General features: G+C 43.2%; 1 protein-coding gene across 2 annotated transcripts in view; it reads left to right on the top strand.

Moving 5' to 3' along the window:
* Nucleotides 1-19,184, top strand: part of YARS1 (tyrosyl-tRNA synthetase 1) — a 42,623-nt gene that overhangs the window by 4,599 nt on the left and 18,840 nt on the right. For both annotated transcript variants that reach the window (XM_077482028.1, XM_077482029.1), the window contains exons 2-6: nt 787-888; nt 3,535-3,681; nt 4,950-5,125; nt 5,889-6,018; nt 6,125-6,205. In XM_077482028.1, coding sequence (XP_077338154.1) covers nt 832-888; nt 3,535-3,681; nt 4,950-5,125; nt 5,889-6,018; nt 6,125-6,205 — 591 coding nt within the window. In that variant the 5' untranslated portion in view covers nt 787-831. The remainder of the gene's footprint in view (nt 1-786; nt 889-3,534; nt 3,682-4,949; nt 5,126-5,888; nt 6,019-6,124; nt 6,206-19,184) is intronic.

Genomic DNA, 19,184 nt, shown 5'->3' with positions numbered 1-19,184 from the left:
CACTCACCTAGGTGAATTATGTGCATTATGCTTAGGGACTAATCAGTGGGCAGAATAGAAGAAGATCTTGGCAGGACAAAACAGCAGCAGAAAACAGCAAGCATCTTGCAGTTCTAACTACCCCAGCCATCACTAAATGGTAGTCAGACCCACCCAAGAGTTAAACGCCCCTAAAAAAAAAAAAAAACATTTAAAGTTGAACTTTACCAAAAAGTTACATTTAATGCAGTAGAGACAATACTATGCCTCATCTGCAATAAAGTTTCTACCTGAAAATGTCGAGATGAATGAACTCCTGCCCATGTTTGGGAGTGGTGTCCTTTCAGCCCGATCAGTTAAAACGGACAAGGATGCCAGTGGCAAGCATGGAGCTTCAGGACACTGCAGCGCTGGAGAGAGAGGGTGAGTATAGTCCTGGTTCGTGGATTGCTTTTCATATATACAATGAGACATGTCACCTTTTGTCTACTTGTAATCTTTTACAGGCTGCACCACAGCACTGCAACCACTTTTACTCCACCCCCCCCCCCCAACCGCAAGTTTAAACTAGGCCTCGAATAAGCCCAAGTTTTATTGTATCGTGTCTGTTCAGTTATCAGATATCTTTTGAGTACAGTTAAGAGGAAGCCTTTGGTTGTTTATACAGTATCTCACAAAAGTGAGTACACCCCTCGCAGTTTTGTAATAATGTAATGTTGCAATATAATTTAAAGCAAGGCAGGAATGTTCTCTTTGTGTACCAATGCATTCTTTTGCATGCTAATATGTTCTAACTTTGTCTTACAGTGCCTGTATTCTGGGTTGTAAACTCCCCTCCTCTAATCCAATAACATGGGTGACTGTCTGACCCCTGAAGGGAAGGCACAGCTCATTACACGTAACTTGCAGGTATGTGAATTTTAAAAGGTCATATCAACCAAAATGGATATACCAATTTCTAGAAGCTAGTGGCAAGCTAAATTAACTATTTTTCTCTGTGAACTTTGACTCCATAGTGCTTTTCCTCCTCTTATTTTCTTTTTACTATAAATGAAAAATCAATAAATGGGTCCTCTTTGCAATCTCTGGCTCACATGGGTAGATGGGGGAATACAAATGGCAGAGATCATTGTTTTGAAGTCTCAGAGATAAAACAATCCAAAAGGCAATTCAGCTTCTAAAAAAACAAAGTATCACTTTGTGTGTGTATGTATGTGTATGTGTGTGTATATATATATATATATATATATATATATATATATATATATATATATATATATATATATATATATATATATATAATATATTTTTTTTTTTTTTTTTTTTTTTTATTGTTTTAGGTGATGTACTGTATTGTAGGCATTTCTGCAGGTGTGAGTGTTTACTTACAATAATATATATAAAATGTGTGTATTTTATGTAAAGATTTGTAGAGGTTCTCTAAGGGGAAATTCCCCTTAGATAGTTGGAACAGGGGTCTCCTTTGGTTGTCTTTTTTCCCCTTTGTTTCTGTTTTGGTGACAATGATCATCAGGAAACAAAATGGGGTGGATTCCTTCAGCTGGAGCGCAGACTACAATAAAAAGCTCAGAGGGTTTAAATGGCTCACTATACACCGTACAATAAGCATACAATCATTTTACAGCTAACTTTCTGTTTACCAATTATATGTAATAAAGGATCTAACTTAACCATCCAATCGGGCAGGCTTGTACTACATAGTTTTTAGCAGACTGTACAGATTGCAAAGTGTGTGGTGTGCTTAAAGTGACACTAAAGGTAATTTTTTTTTTCTTTAATATAACAATCATATCATACTTGCTTCCACTGTGCAGCTTATTTTTCACAGAATGGCCCCGATCCTCGACTTCTGGGGTCCCTCGGCAGCTCTCTCGGCTCCTCTCCGCATCAGACAACCCCCTGGGAGAAACACTGGTTACCTTATGGGTGCACTCCCGAGTCCATAGAGACTGAATGCAGGACGTGGCCCCGCCCCCCAGTGGCCGCATCATTGGATTTAGATTTGCATAAGCCTCAGTTTGTGAGAGCCATTGCTGATCTTTCAAAAATGCCATTTTCTTGGCTGTCACAGTGACCTATTATCTTCAGTACTTTAAATCAGTGATCCATGTCACTTAAAATATTGAAGTATAAAGAGTGACAGGCACACATTTTCAGCATTTCTGGAAGGAAAGGTGAGCAAAAACATCCTCCATGTTTTTCCTATGACAGGTTTCCTATTATCTGCAAGGATAACACATTTTGTGAAGAAACTTGCACTGAGAGGGAGGAACAGTACATTTTTAGAAAAGTGCAGTTTAAGCCCAGTAGGAAAAAATAAATAAAACGTTGCACTGCCTCCAAATTATATATATATATATATATATATATATATATATATATATATCACTACTACCTATATAATGTTATATTATCGATAACCACACAAGTGTAAATAATAAATATAATACACTTATTGTGCTCAATATACAAATTGCATCATATATCTAAATAATTGACGCTGCACTTATGAATAAGCCCTTAGTTGCATTCGGCAGCGGCACCCTTGGGGCTTGTTCACACGTAAAGTTTGGGGGGGGGGGGGGGTGGTAAAACAGCAGGATATAATAGAAATCTATGGATAAGTACAGCAAACCTGCAGGTACAGTACAGGTGTGGATAAACACACAGTGCATCAGTGTGAAAGCAGCCCTGTACTATTATGCCCAGTGTATTGCTCCACACTGTCCGGAAAATCTCTTCATTTTTGCACTTGTTGCTTAGTTAAAATTCTGTTTTTTATTTGCTATAAAATTACTTGGAACCCCCAAACTTATATATACACAGAGACCCTAGAGAATAAAATGGAGACCGTTGCAATATTTTATGTCGGACAAAAATATAGTATAGTAGGTCTTGGCGCTGTTCCTTAGGTTGATAAACAGTGAATTTAAATGACAATTTTTACAGGTGGGAGAAACTTTATATTGGGCTGGAAATACTTTATAAACAATGGCTTATCCCAAGGTGCTACACACCCTTATCTTACTTTAGAAAAATAGCTTTTTTTATATAAGAAAAGGTTTTTTTTATATTTTTTTATATTTGTGTTAGAATCTCAGCCTGCATTCTAACACAAATAAAAAATAAAAAACACATTAAAAAAAAAAACCTTTTTCCCCTTTTCTTATATAAAACATTTATTTTTCTGAAGTGAGATAAGGGTGTGTAGCACCTTGGGATATTATATATTATAATATAGTTTCTTTTATTTAATTTTTTTTGCAATGTGCCTTGGAACATGCTAGAAGATTTGCCTGAGTGTTTTCCCTATCACAGTCCCCTCCCTGCATGTCATAGCACTCTTCTCTTCTTGGAATGTCTATTTAATCACTGTGCTGGTCCAGCTCCTCCACACAGGTAAATGGCATGCCTACATTACATTAAATGCATATACGATCTTATGGAAAAAATTTTGTTGACGTAGTGTGACAAATCATCTGCTATATATTGTAGTATGTAACTTTAAAGACCGTAAAGATGTTTTTCTTACAGGAAGTCCTAGGAGAAGACAAACTAAAGGAGATCCTGAAGGAAAGAGAGCTGCGGGTGTACTGGGGCACAGCTACCACCGGAAAACCACATGTAGCTTATTTTGTACCTATGTCAAAAATTGCTGACTTTTTAAAGGCTGGCTGTGAGGTGAGTGGTATTTTATATAAAAATATCCTAAGATTCTATACTGCTGGCTGGCAAAAGGAAAAACCTTCAACCTTTTGAACACATACCAATATCAACGTGCCGGTTTTAATGTTGTCAGTGTGCTCACTGTACTAATCTATAGCTTCCACATTGCCAATATATAGCAGTTAGTCTATTGGAAGCAAACTCACCTAACCTTAAAGTGGTTGTAAACCCTTTACAACCACTTTAAACTACAAGCAAGCCTATAATTAGGATTTCCTATAGCTGCACTGGATATCTCCTAAACCTGCACGGTTTAGAAGATATCCCTGCATTTGTATATGCCGACGTCATGCGGCACATGCACACTTAAGCCAACTGAAGCAATGGCAGTACATGCCGTTGCTTCAGTTATACTGTGCCATTCGCGGCAGCTCCCGCGAATGGCACAGTCATTTCGGCTCCGGCCAATCAGTGTCAGAGCCGCGATACCCAGAAGCAAGCCCCGAGCGATATGGCCTGAGGGGGAGACGAGGATGGCTGCGGGGGATTCGTTCTCAGGTAAGTATTTCATAATGAGCTAGTATGCTATGCATACAAGCTCATTATGCCTTTATCTTGCAGGGTGTGTTTTTATTTTATTTATTTTTTTGCAGGAGGGTTTACGTCCTCTTAAAAGCCTCATTCACATCATGGTACAGAGATGTCAGTTTTTCTGCACATGTTCTGCAATGGTTCAAAAAAAAAGCAATTGTTCTCTACATGCCCTGTTCATACCACATTAATGGTATCATGTGTGGATTTTTTTCTGCACAGGAATCTTCAATTTGTATGCAGTTTTCTGCATGGGAAAAAGACTGACATGACATCAACATTAGTTTGAACAGGGCAAATAACTGACTCGCATGAAAAGTGATGTCAACGTGCATAAAAACTCACTGAAACGCACATGAAAACTGATGTAAACTTGTGTCTGCAAGTGAAATCCTGCTCGGTTTACCCATCGGTTTTCATGCATGTATGGTGTAAACGAGCCCTTAATTTATATGTTGTAAAATTTTGTTGACCCTCAGAAGGTTTTATTTGGGATTTGCTGTCACGCTACTTGGTGTATAGTTAATAGGCACTCCCCATTATGCGTTTTGGCATTTGTTTATAAATTGTTCACTTCCCTTTTGTTACCAAAAAAAAAAAATCTTTTAAACTATGTTTTTTATATAAGTTTTGCAGCATCCTGTGGTTTACAATGTACATGTTCTTACTCACTTAATTTGTATGATTCTTAGGTGACAATTCTATTTGCTGACCTCCATGCATATCTTGATAACATGAAGGCTCCATGGGACCTCCTGGAACTGCGAACTCGTTATTATGAGCAGGTTATCAAAGCCATGCTACAAAGTATTGGCGTACCATTGGAAAGACTACGCTTTGTCAGAGGGACAGAGTACCAGCTCAGCAAGTATGTTTTCTACAAACCAGATTGATGTGAACTATTCTTTCAGTATATTCCAGATCATCTTAGTTGTATTTTTGTTTTTCTTTTTACCTAATGTATGATTTGATAAAAATAAACTATTAACACTTCTATTTCTGAAAGCATTCCTAATTTACACACCTGATAAACGCATGATAGAGCCAGCAACTCCAAAAATCCCGGCGATTCCATTATTAATTACATTACAGTGAGTAAAAAACGGGCTAAACTGTTTCCCAGGAAGCCTTGATCACAGCACATGTTAAAATAGAGCACAGAACATGTATAATTCAAAACTCCACCTCTCCATTAATCGACTAATTAATTGTGCAATTAAAAATCACTATCGCAGGTGTACTTAAAGCGGTGGTCAGCCCATCACTGCAAAAATTAAAAGCCAGCAGCTACACATACTGCAGCTACTAACTTTTAATAATAGGGCACTTACCTGTCCTGGAGTCCAGTGATGTTGACACCAAAACTGATGTTTCAAATACACAGTGTGTCCTCTATGCAGGCTTCAGGATTTGTAAGACCGTTTTGAAATTGTTAAAATACACAATTGGCATGGATTTCTAGAGATAATTTGTTAGTGCATGCATAAATATCTGTGAACTTCAGTCCCAGCTGCCAAAAAATTCTAAATGTGGCAGTTGCTAAAGATTTATTGTATCAAGAAAGTATAAAATGCTACACGGTATTAAAAGGCATACTACATATGTTTACTTGGGCTCTGTTTTGTCCACAGAGAATACACACTGGATGTGTACAGACTCTCCTCAGTAGTCACTCAGCATGATGCTAAAAAAGCTGGAGCAGAAGTTGTAAAACAAGTGGAACATCCACTGCTTAGTGGTCTTCTGTATCCTGGATTGCAGGTGGGTTCAGCCAAAATTAGATGGCTTGGGACACTAGTCTGTTAGTACTGTAGTAGAATAATATATATATATATATATATATTTTTTTACTTCTCCATATCTGCAGGCCTTGGATGAAGAATATCTGAAAGTTGATGCACAGTTTGGGGGAGTAGATCAAAGGAAGATTTTCACATTTGCTGAAAAGGTGAGTTTATTTACCCTTCTAAAATATAAGGATGGTAGACATCCCGCAGGCCTTTAATTGCAACTGGAGTGATGTCAGTCAGAAAAGGTAGGAAATACTGACATTATAACTGAATGGTCAGACAACTGATGGATAGTAATAGATTGCTGGACAAGGGGGTTTCTGCTGTTAATTATTATACAGTAGCTTTGCAATATTTTGAGAAATGGTTTTGATTTACTAAAGGCAAATAGACCATTCACTCTTGCAAGTTCACTTGCATGCTGCAAAGGAATTATCCCCAGAGCTTAATGTATGAGGTAAGGCTTTGTTGATGTCTGTCATCCAATTATATGCAAGCAAAAATTCAGCTTTTTATTTTTTATTTTTTCCTTGCATGTGGTAAATGAAACTTTTTACCACATTCACTAAGCTCTGGGGATAATTCCCTAACGGAGTGAAACAATCTATTTGGATTTGGGTAAATAATCCCAATAGAATTGTCCTTTTTATAAAAAAAATATTTTTTTATAAATTCTGCTTTTTATTGAAATGTAAAAATTACAACAATGGGCAGTAGCATACACCACCATTAGACAACTACAAAACCACAATCAAAAGAGAAAAAAATGAAAAGAAAAACCTTGAATTATTGCTCTGTAATATAGTCTAATATTGGTGGCAGCTATGGGGTGCCAAAAGTCCTTGAAGGAGAATATAATCAGAAAACAACAAAAAAACAAGTGACTGAATGAGATCTGAGACACGGTTAGGAGTATCACCCCAAATAAGATAAGGAATTGGGCTCAAATTACAGTGGGAAAGGAGCTCGGAGGGGGAGTTGGAGTTGGTCACACGAACAGGCCCATAACAGTATCCAAATGCTCTAACCACAGGTTCCAAATTTTGTCAAACTTGGTGGGATGCGCCTCATATAGACCAATTGCCCTGCTCAACTGAGATCTCATCATTTTTACTACGCTTTTGGCAGCCAGATTGTCAAAGGTTATTACAACACTGGTTGATATAGATCAGACAGGGTTTATCCCTACTAAGTCCACTGATACGAATCTGAGGAGACTATTCGCTCACCTGCAGATTTCTCATCCCAACTCAGGGGCTCAAGTGGTGGTCTCTTTTTTGATATGGAAAAGGCATTTGATTTGGTGGACTGGACATATGACTTCTGTTTTTAAGATGTTTGGGATTTGGTTCTCCATTCATGGCCTGGATTTCATTGTTGTACAAATGCCCTAAAGCTGCATTTGGGATTAGATGTGGGCTCTCTGTGCTTTTTGTAGTAGGTTGCGGGACATGGCAGGGGTGCCCACTCTCACCTTCCCTATTTGCACTCATGATGGAGCCTATAGCCATTGCCCTCTGTAGGTCACCTGAGGTTAGGGCATCACTTGTTGGAGCATGGCCTTACATTTTCCATTTACTCAGGGCTTAGGGTTGACTGGGTGAAATCCAGTATCTATACACATTGGATGTCATTTTGCAACTCAACGGTCTTATACCAATTGTGTAATTGTATAAGCGAGATTTATTGCATGACATCTTATGTGTGTACTGAGATTTGGCATCTGGACGACCATTTTATTGTTTGTGTGTGTTTTTTTTTTTTTGCTGGTTTTGTAACGCACCTTCACTTGTGGTGCTTTTGTAGATCTGAATGATCCTGTGACGCTGCAAATCGTGTTTTTAGCATTTGATATTTTTTATCATTTAATTTCAATTCAATACATTTTTGTATTTTTTCAGTAAACCCTATTATGACCACTTTGTCACAAAAGTAACCCCTTTGCTCCCTAGGTGATCTATTTTTTATTTTTAGTTAAATCCAGTATATTGCCTATTGATAATGGTGTACGAGTGGCTACTATCCCGGACAGCCCTATACCCTGGGTTACTTGCATTAAGTATTTAGGGATTGTAATTTCTGCTAAAGTATCTAAGTATTCATTCTTAAATTTACACCCTTTAGTACCTGCATTTCGGAGTCGTCTGGAGGTATGGAAACAGCTTCCCCTTTTGCTCTCCTTGGGCAGGATTAATCTTCTGAAAATTAAGATCTTGCCTGTAATATTACATTTCCTACACAATTCCCCAGTTTGGGTTCCTCCAATCCTATTTTAAGAAATTTGAGGGTTTATTTCCCATAGTCTCCGTCCCATCCTAGAATAGGCCTACGAGTTTTACAGGAACCTCTAGGTCAAGTGTGGCGTTTGACAGACTTATACAATACTTTTTAGCAGGCCAGATGGTGTTCGCACGTAGATGGTTGGTAAGACATGATGGGGACACAGTTACAGTTTTGGAGGCAGCATTGGTGGGTTCATATAAGGGCCTTCATTACTTGCGGGGACCCCAGGGGTACCCAGCACTAATTGGCTCTAATTGGGGTGTTCATTTGTCGTTGCATCCCCCTTCCCACAAAATTTAACTTAGCAATTTAATCCCATTTACCCACTGATCCATATACAGCTAAGGTCCACATAGGCAACTTGTAGGGGTTGTTTTATCAACCATTAAATAATAGAACAATGTGTTTAAATGTGACCTATTGGATGTATTTCCAAATAAACAATTGCAGTGTTAGAAAATGTCCTTTATAAACTTGCAATATATAAATATAGTTCTTTACCCTAAGCTTTACATATTTCAAGGATTAATGCTTCTCCTCTCAGCTCTCCAATACCAGGAACTCTATATACATTATCCTCCCTATAATCTGTGCACTGTTATGTAGATTTCTGTGCCTGAGTGACCCTAATGTCCTTACTTCCCAGTAATCTCCTTTAAATTACGTAGGATTTCAGTTCTGGAACTTGGCTCAATTGCACTTTTCACCAGAAAGATTTTTGTGGGGTAAAGGATTACTGCTGAGATATTATGAAATAGAATATTGTAGTTTTTGGGAGGAAGATCTCCGTAAAAAAATAAATTAAATACATTTATATAAAACACATTCAATATAGAATTTAGTTTTTGTTGTATTTTATAGCCCGATTTTACTTTTGCTTGATAAATATAGTAGTGATTTACACACCATCTAAGCTAGGTCTTCCATTAATTAATTTATGGCCACAGAGACAGTATTTCAGAAAGACTTTGGCTGTTTTGTTTGTGCAACCTTGTACACTCGCAAAGTGTGCGTATTGGTTCACCTTGTGTGTGCTTTATTTTATAAGTTTTATTGCAGTTCTGTGGCATTTTCCGTTTTTTAAAGGATTTTTTTTTTTTTTTTAAATAAACATGAATGAGACATCTAGTTGACATAAATATTATTCAATATGTGTTAATTTTTTTCACATTGTTTCAATGTGTAGTTTGTATTTCTATATGAATATTGCAGATTTGCTCTTCAGAGTGCTAAATTTCCAGAATGCTCTATTTTGCCATTGGTGTCCCAGGTGCTGTTTTAACAGGCACCCAGTCTCAGCTGCTTCTGCAGGCTCCCATTGGCACTAGCATTATCCTTTAATAAAAAAAAAAAACATATATACAATACCTTTTCGGGTTTACTACCTCCTCTCCATTTCAGTGCTGGAGTCTCTTTGAGTCATTTTAGCATTCAGCCTTTCTGGGAATATCTAATGCCTTTGTCCCCCGCTTGTTCCCTTCTTCGACCCCCCCCCCCCCCCCCCCATCACTACAGGACTTTGCAGTAACAGGTTGGAAATTGCAGACCTTTTTATAATGTGTCTTAGTACTGAGGGCACAAAAAAATGTGTTGCATAAATGAGGCAGCCTGATTTGCCATAGATCTGTCTGCTCTTCTATTTTTTTTATTTATTTTTTTGCATATCTAAACCCAAAAACAGAGCATGTTATTTTTAACGTGGAAAAAATTAGAGAAAATACTTTAAAAAAAAAAGTTCTGGCAGTGAAAGGGTAAAGGTCCATTTCTCTTTCGTTTATTGACGGACACAGCACCTTAATCTTGACCTTTGGGTTATATCGCCACTTTTAGGAGAGCACTAGGCAGAACACACAAAAAACAAGCACAGTACTGCCCAGGGGGTGGTCCTACTGGCTATAACCCCTCACTCTGCTCCCAGCAGCTCAGTTTTTTTCTGCCTAGTCTAGGAGAAGGACCTTTTTTGCTGTGTTTGCTTCCCATGATCTACAATCAACAGCCGGGCTGGGTGACAGGCTGGATAATATAGATCCTGGTAGTCTCCCCAGCCTAGCCATCGAGCATGTGCAGACCTTAGCTACATGCTGGGTTGGCCGCGACAGGCCCCGTTCTGGTCCAGGGGCGGCCGGTGAGCTATATGCTCCGGGGCACACATATGACTGGGCTACTGCTGTCCGAGACACAGTGTGCCGTGGCCGACAGCCACCCCGTACTGCTCAGGTGATGGGTCTGTCTGTGGAGTGCATACAGCGTCCCCACAGGAGGGTTAAGTATAGTTCTACCTGTTTAGGCAGGATGGAGCAGAGCAGCTGGGCATTCCCTGGGAGGTTGATTAGGGGGTCTGTCGCTCTCCCTTTCTTCTCTTTCCCTCCTCCCCATTCTAAGGGGGCGCCGTGTGAATGGGCATAGGGGGTGTGGAGCGCTTACCTGACCGGGGATCCTCTGGGTCCTGGCAGGGGGCTGCACTGGGCGGTTGGTGGCCCGCTAGTTTTATCCCTTCATTTGGTGCTTTTTTGGGCTTCTGTGTGCCGCCATGTGGGGGGGGATGGTTGCTGTGCAAACATCGGCCATTTTCATGGAGTCCTGGAATTTTCAGGAGTTTTTGCCTGAGGCGGCCATTTTCTTGTAGCCATGGGGGATGGTCTCTGTTGCACTCTAGCGCTGGGCGGCTGTTTAAGCCTGGAACAGCACAAAAACGGACACAGGACACCTCATGGTGGAAACCTGCAGGGGGCCCCTCAGTCTGTGGCAGCTAGGAGGGTGGGAATTTTTTGTTTCTTGCCTTAGGTCCCTAAGGGTGACAGGCGAGAGTGGGTCAGCATGGCATCAGAGGCTGGCGCTTCTTCTCCAGACACCCCTGTGATAGCAACCAGTTCCCTGCACCTGCGGTGCCTATGGACGCTCTGTCGGCGATCCTTGAATCATTTGTTGCCAGGGTAGAAGCGGCATGCGGGCGCAAGGGGGGTAAAAAACGCCCCCGTCTTCTGGGGAAAGCTCTGATTCAGACTCGGGTCCCGCTGTGGCAGGCGGCCCCTGTTCTGATGCTTCAGAGGATGTGGACCAGGACCATTCGGACAGTGAGGAGGAAACCTCCGCGTCCGTTTCAGAGCAGGAAAAAGCGCTAGTAGGAGCACAGCGGTGCGGAATCATCTACAGAGGTGTCGGTCCCTTTTGGGTCCCACAAGACGGCCCGTACTGCTAAGGTGTTTCCTTATCTAACTTATTTTGATCAGTTTATTTACAAGGATTAGGAAAGCCCGCAGCGGCCTTTTCAGTCTGAGGCAAATGGCGGTGCGTTACCCCTTTGAGGAGAGTTTCCTGAAAAAAATGGATTTACTCCGGTTGTTGAATCCCAACCCCCCCCCCGGTTTCTAGGTTAAATGAGGTAACCACGATTCCAGTGGAAGGGTCCCCCTCTTTCAAGGACCCTGCCGACAGAAGGGCCGAGACGGTTGCGGTGGTGGGGTCAGCATTGCGGCTGGTGTTAGCAACGGCTCTGGTGTCTCAAACACTTACTGAATGGGCTAAGTTGTTACACCGTGAGTTGGGGAAGGAACAGGTTTACCCAGTCTGCGTGGAACTGGCAGACCAGCTGGTGCACGGCCTTAAGTATGTCTGTGATGCGGCCCTGGATATGGCCCGTTTGCTTTCTAGATCCTCAGTATCAGCAGTGGTGCTGCGACGCCTGATTTGGCTTAAATGCTGGTCTGTGGACCAGGCATCTAAGAAAGCACTGGCGGATTTGCCCTTCCAAGGTGAGAGCCTATTTAGTGCCTCGCTGGATTGCATTATTAAGAATGTTACTGGGGGAAAGAGTACTTTGCTCCCACAGTCCAGAAAGAGTAAGGAGGCACGCCATAGGCAAGGGCCCTCTTTTTCCACTCAGACGAAGCGTTCCAAGTCCGACGAGGTGCCCGCTGAGGGACAAAAGCGTCCCTGGTTTTGGAAGGCAAACAAATCAGCTGCTGCATGAAGGTTCGCCCCCGCCCGACTAGTGGGTCTGTGAACTGGTTTTGACAGGCTACAAGATAGTTTCTTTCTTGTCCGCCAGACAGCTTTTTTTCCCTCCAACCTTCATCTCCTTCTGGCTCATTGGGAGGCCCTGTTTGGGGCAGTACAGGACTTACTGCTGCGTGGGGTGATAGTGCCTGTACCGACGTCAGAAAGGTTTCGGGGATTCTACTCCAATCTGTTTGTAGTCCCGAAGAAGGAAGGGGTCCGTCCAGTCCTGGATCTCAAGGCCCTCAATTTCTTTGTGAAGGTACGGAGGTTCAGGATGGAATCGGTTCATTCCGTGGTCGCTGCACTTCATCAAGGGGATTTCTTGGCGTTTTTTGGACATCAAGGGCGCATACTTGCATGTCCCCACATGCATCAGACACCAGAAGTTTCTGCGATTTGCGGTCGGGGACAAGCACTACCAATTTGTAGCTCTTGCCTTTGGTCTAGCGACGGCACCAAGGGTCTTCATCAAGATGCTGGCCCCAATTCTGGCATTGCAATTCCACACTTGAGCCTTGCAGAAAGAGATCCTGTCCAAATGGGACTAATCTCCGACATCCCTGGATTGTCAAATTTGGGTGAGCCAGTTGGTCAGGGCTTCGCTTCTCTGGTGGCTGAGGTCTCTGGCCCTTCGGTCCGGGAAGTCATTCCTTCCTCTTCATTGGACGGTGATAACGACGGACGCCAGCCTTACCGGCTGGGGGGGGGGGGGGTGTTTGGGCATCCAGTTGCCTAGGGTCGCAGGACGCAGTAAGAATCCCGCCTGCCGATCAATGTGCTTGAGCTTTGGGCAATCAGGCAGTGTTTCTCCACATGGTTGCAGGGGCGTCCGGTCAGGATCCAGTCGGACAACTCTATGGAGGTGGCGTATGTCAATCATCAAGGAGCTCAGCTGCAGCGCTACATACTACAGTGGGCAGAGCAGCGCGTGCCGGCACTGTCAGCCGTATACATTCCGGACGTATAAAACTGTCAGGCAGACTACCTCAGTCAGTTGCTGGACCAGGGGGAATGGTCACTGCATCCGAAAGTGTTTTGGCTCATTTGCCTATGGTGAGGCATGCCGCATGTGAATCTCCTAGCCTCTCGGTTCAATCAGAAGGTGCAGAGGTTTGTGGCCAGGTCAAAAGATCCCTGGGCGGACGCGTCAGACACATTGGTGGCCCTGTGGTGGCATTATCGGCTGATTTATGCCTTTCCCCCTCAGACTCCTACTCGTCTGCTACGCAGAGTGGAGGCCGAGGGGATTCTGGTGATTCTGATTGCCCCAGATTGTCCTCCACGTTCTTGGTACGCCGACATAGTACGAATGGTGGTGGAGTACATAGTACTTGGCGGCTGTTGATGCGGGAGGACCTACTGTCTCAAGGTCTGATGCCCTGCTTTACCGTTGCTGGTTTTCACAGCATGGCTGTTGAAAGCCAGGTGCTGAGGGACCGAGGACTGACGGCTTTGGTAATTTCCACTATGCTGAGGGTGCAGAATTCTGCGTCCTGGAAGAATTATCATCGCACGTGGAAGGCCTACATCTTCATGTGTGAGGGGATGGGGTGCTGTCCGCGTACATATTCAGTTTCCAGGATCCTGCTATTTTTGCAGCGAGGAATGGAGCAGAAACTTGCATTAATCACCATTAAAGGGCATATATCAGCTTTGGCTGTCTTTTTTTTTTTTCAGCAACCTTTGGCGACTCACTCATTGGTGCGTACGTTTGTTCAGGGGGTTCGGCCTGTGGCCCCTCCGGTACGACTGCCGCTGCCCCCATGGGATCTGAATCTGGTGCTTTCGGTGCTTCATAAACCGCCATTTGAAAACATTAGGGTGATCCCCTTATTGAAACTCTCTCAGAAAGTAGTATTTCTAGTGGCTATTACGTCTGTTAGGTGGGTTTCTGAGTTGGCGGCCTTGTCTTGCAAGTCTCCCTACTTGATCCTCCTCAAGGATAAGGCGGTGTTGCGCCCGCAACCCTCTTTACTTAGGAAGGTTGTTTCGGCCTTTCATCTAAATGAGGACATTGTACTTCTGTCCTTATGTCCTCGGCCGTCGCATCCCAAGGAGGTCACTTTACATTCTTTGGATGTGGCCCGGGCTCTGCGGGTATATCTGTCTGCTACGGCTCCTTTCCGGAGGTGGAACTCTCTGTATCGGTAGCTGGTCCGAAGAAGGGCCTGACGGTCTCATTGGCCACCATTTCTCGGTGGATCAGACAGATTGTGGTTCAGGCTTAAGCCATAAGGGGGCGGGTGCTTCCCTTTCCTGTCACGGCACATTCTACCAGGGCAATTGGTGCCTCCTGGGCTTTCCGACATCAAGTGTCAGGCCTTACACACCTGAGAAATGGACTTGCTCGTCCATTCACACTTTCACCAAATTTTACAAGGTCGATGGCGTACCTTCGGATGCGTGCTTCGGGTGCAAGGTTTTGCAGGGGGCCGTTTGAGGTTGCGACTTCTCTGATGAGGAGTTCTTTTTGTTATGGGTGGAGTTTATTTTCTTTCTGTTCACACCCCTCGTTTTTATCACTGCTTGGGGACGTCCCTAAGGTCAAGATTAAGGTGCTGTGACTGTCAATGAACGGAAGAGAAAATAGGATATTGTATTCACTGTAAAATTATTTTCTCTGATGTTCATTGACGGACACAGCACCCACCCCTTCTATTTGTTTGTACTGCCTTTTGACAAACTGAGCTGCTGGGAGCAGAGTGAGGGGTTATAGCCAGTAGGACCACCCCCTGGGCGGTACTGTGCTTGTTTTTTATGTGTTCTGCCTAGTCCTCTCCTAAAGGTGGCAATATAATCCGATGGTTAAGATTAAGGTGATGTGTCCGCCAATGAACGTCAGGGAAAAGGATTTTACGGTAAGTACAAAAATCCTATTTTTAAATGAAACCTTCTGAGAGAACTAGGCAAAATTCTCTGTCAGGAAAAAATGGGGAACATTTTAGCCCTAAAGATTCATTAAAACTCCTAAATATTCTTTTCTGAAAGCAGAGACCCAGGACAATAAAATTGTGGTAGTTTCTTATGTCACATAATATTGGTGCAACAGTTTATCAAATGCAAATTTTCAGTAAAAATGCAGAAAAGTACATTTTGATGTGTGTGTGTGTGTGTGTGTGTGTGTGTGTGTGTGTGTGTGTGTGTGTGTGTGTGTGTGCGTGTGCGTGTATGACTGCCTGAATTTTTTTTCATGTTTTAAACTTCTTCATTAACCACTTGAGACCCGCGCTATGAGTCTATGAGACTCGCCTGATCACTGATCCGAGCAAGGGGTCGTTCCCGACCCCTTATCACGTGATCAACTGTCAGCCAATGACAGCTGATCATGTGATATAACGGAGCCGGTAATTGGCTATTATTCCTCCTCACGCTGACAGCGCGAGGAGAAAAAAAGAGCCGATCACCGGCGGCCGTGATCGGGACATCAGTCCCCATCACGGCCAGCCCTGCCAGTGCCCACCTGCCCCCTCATCACTAAACATAATTAAAAAATAAGTGCCACCCAGCAGTGCCCATCGTGACACCCAGCAATGCCCACAGTGCCACCCAGCAGTGCCCACAATCTGCCTCAACAAAGGTGTTGCACCCCAGTGCCACATATCCGTGCCCATCAGTGTCATCTATCAGAGCCCATCAGTCCCATCTATCAGAGCCCATCAGTCCCATCTATCAGTGCCCATCAGTCCCATCTATCAGTGCCCATCCGTGCCACCCATCCGTGCCATCTTATCTGTGCCCATCTTTGCCCATCAGTGCCGCCTTATCTGTGCCCATCGGTGCTGCCTTATCTGTGCCTATCAGTGCCCACCAATGCAGCCTATCAGTGCCCACTAATGCAGCCTATCAGTGCCCACCAGTGCCGCCTCATCAGCGCACCTCAATGAAGGAGAAAAATGACCTGTTTGCAAAATTTTATAACAAACTATTAAACATGATTTTATTTTTTTTTTGCATCTTTTTTTTGTTTGTTTAGCAAAAAATAAAACTCCCAGCTGTAATTAAATACCACCAAAAGAAAGCTCTATTTGTGGGAAAAAAATGATAAAAATTTCATTTGGGTACAGTGTTGTATGCCCGCGCAATTGTCATTCAAAGTGCATCAGCGCTGAAAGCTGAAAATTGGTCTGGGACTGAGGGGGGTTTAAGTGCCCAGTAAGCAAGTGGTTAAAACACTTTTTTTTTGTGCAGCAATCCCACTTGATTTATTTTTATATATATATATATATATATATATATATACACACTATACAGTATCTAACAAAAGTGAGCACACCCCTCACATTTTTTGTAAATATTTTATTATATATCTTTTCATGTGACAACACTGAACAAATTATACTTTGCTACCATGTAAAGTAGTGAGTGTACAGCTTGTATAACAGTGTATATTTGCTCTCCCCTCAAAATAACTTAAAGCGGGAGTCCGCCGGGACTCCGCGTTTTTTTTTTTTTTTTTTTTTTTTTTTAAAGCCAGCAGCTACAAATACTGCAGCTGCTGACTTTTAAAATAGTGACACTTACCTGTCCAGCGCGCCTGCGATGTCGGCACCCGAAGCCGATCTCTAGATCGTCTCTCGGGTGCTGCCGCCACCATCTTGGGTATGGGAATCAGGAAATGGAGCCTTTCGGCTTCATTTCCCGGTTCCCTACTGCGCATGCGCGAGTCGCTCTGCGCAATAAGGATGCTGTCTCTGGGATCTGTGTGTTTCCCAGCAGGCAGCGGGGCACTTGCGGAAAGGGGCGTAATCTACGCCCCTTTCCGCAGAGAGCTATCCCGGAAGTGGGTGCAGATACCTGTACTGTACAGGTATCTGCACCCCCCTCCCCCCTGAAAGGTGCCAATTGTGGCGCCGGAGGGGGGGAGGGTTCCGATGAGCGGAAGGTCCACTTTAGGGTGGACCTCCGCTTTAACACACATCCGTTAAAATGTCTAAACTGCTGGCAACAAAAGTGAGTACACACCTAAGTGAAACTGTCCAAATGGGGCCCAATTTAACCATTTTCCCTCCCTGGTGTCATGTGTCTGGTTAGTGTTACAAGGTCTCAGGTGTGAATGGAGAGCAGGTGTATTCAATTTGGAGTTATCGCTCTCACTCTCTTATACCAGTCACTGTTCAACATGGCACCTCATGGCAAAGAACTCTCTGAGGATATGAAAATGAATGAATAATTTTTGCTCTACATAAAGATGGCCTAGGCTATAAGAATATTGGAAAGACCCTGAAAGTGAGCTGCAGCATGGTGGCCAAGACCATACAGCAGTTTAACTGAACAGGTTCCACTCAGAACAGGCCTCGCCATGGTCGACCAAGAAAGCCCACAAATAGTTTGCTGAAGACAAGCAGATTAAGGAAATGGATTACTGGAACCATGTCCAGTGGTCTGATGAGACCAAGATAAACTTATTTGGTTCAGATGGTGTCAAGCGTGTGTGGTGAGGAGTATACAATGTGTGTGTTGCCTACAGTCCAGCATGGTGGTGGGAGTGTCATGGTCTGGGGCTGCATGAGTGCTGCCAGCACTGGGGAGCTACAGTTCATTGAGGGAACCATGAATGCCAACATGTACTGTGACATACTGAAGCAGAGCATGATCCCCCCACCCTTCAGAGACTAGGCCGCAGGGCAGTATTCCAAAATAACAACCCCAAACACACCTTCAAGACGACCACTGACTTTGGTAAAGAAGCTGAGGGTAAAGGTGATAGACTGGCCAAGCATGTCTCCAGACCTAAACCTTATTCAGCATCTGTGGGGCATCCTCAAACAGAAGGTGGAGGAGCGCAAGGTCTCTAACATCCACCAGATCCGTGATATCATCATGGAGGAGTGGAAGAGGACTCCAGTGGCAAACTGTGAACTCCGTGCCCAAGGGGGTTAAGGCAGTTCTGGAAAATAATGGTGGCCACACAAAATTTTGACATTTTGGGCCCAATTTTGACATTTTCACTTAACAGTGTACTCACTTTTGTTGCCAGCGGTTTAGACATTAATGGATGTGTGTGGAGTTATTTTGAGGGGACAGCAAATATACACTGTTATACAAGCTGTACACTCACTACTTTACATTGTACCAAAGTGCCATTTCTTCAGTGTTGTCACATGAAAAGCTATAATAAAATATTCATAAAAAGGTGAGGGGTGTACTCACTTTTGTGAGAAATTGTATGTGTGTGTGTGTACATTGAACAGAGCGACAAACTTCGGTAACCAAAATTATTCATAGGCGATGCTTTAAAAGCCCTTACAGGTCATCAGTTTAAAGTTAACTGCAAATGATGACCCTAGAATTATTGCTTTCCAGCATGCTCTGGGATGTATAATGCGTAGCACAGTCATAGTTTTCATACTTAGCTGGCCCCAATGCATGTGTTTACATATGGCCAGAAGGGTAGTTTGCCAATTTCAACTTTTACGACCTTTTTTTTCACATAACTTTATTGCTCTGACACATAGGATTAAGGGCCCCCTAAGTGGTAGAATGTTTACAGTGACAGGTCACTGCTGCCAGGGAATTATGGCACTGAACCAGGAAATGACATAATACATGCCACCTCCTGGTCCATTTACCTGCAACAGCGAACAGGTGTCTGCTTTGCTCGCTCTGCAGAGAAACCAGCCATTCTGGTTTCAGGCACCTCTGGGCAAAACCCAGGATATATAGCAGTATTGGAGGGGGTACAGGGTTCAATCCAGATGCCTGCGGAAGAGATCACTTCAAATGGCTTCCAGGAAAAAGCCGACAATCAGCTTATAATATAAAAATACATACACACACTTCTGGTGGCTGGAAGCATACATAGATGCCACATCTGCCACTGACATAAGCCTTATGTCAGTAGCAGCATTTTGGTTA

Source organism: Lithobates pipiens, unplaced genomic scaffold (genome assembly GCF_037356315.1).
Source record: "Lithobates pipiens isolate NorthernLeopardFrog02 unplaced genomic scaffold, aLitPip1_a1.2 Scaffold_16, whole genome shotgun sequence".
In the NCBI taxonomy this organism is placed as follows: Eukaryota; Metazoa; Chordata; class Amphibia; order Anura; family Ranidae; genus Lithobates; species Lithobates pipiens.
Note: the sequence above shows the minus strand (reverse complement) of the source record. Positions and strands in the feature narration are given on the sequence as shown.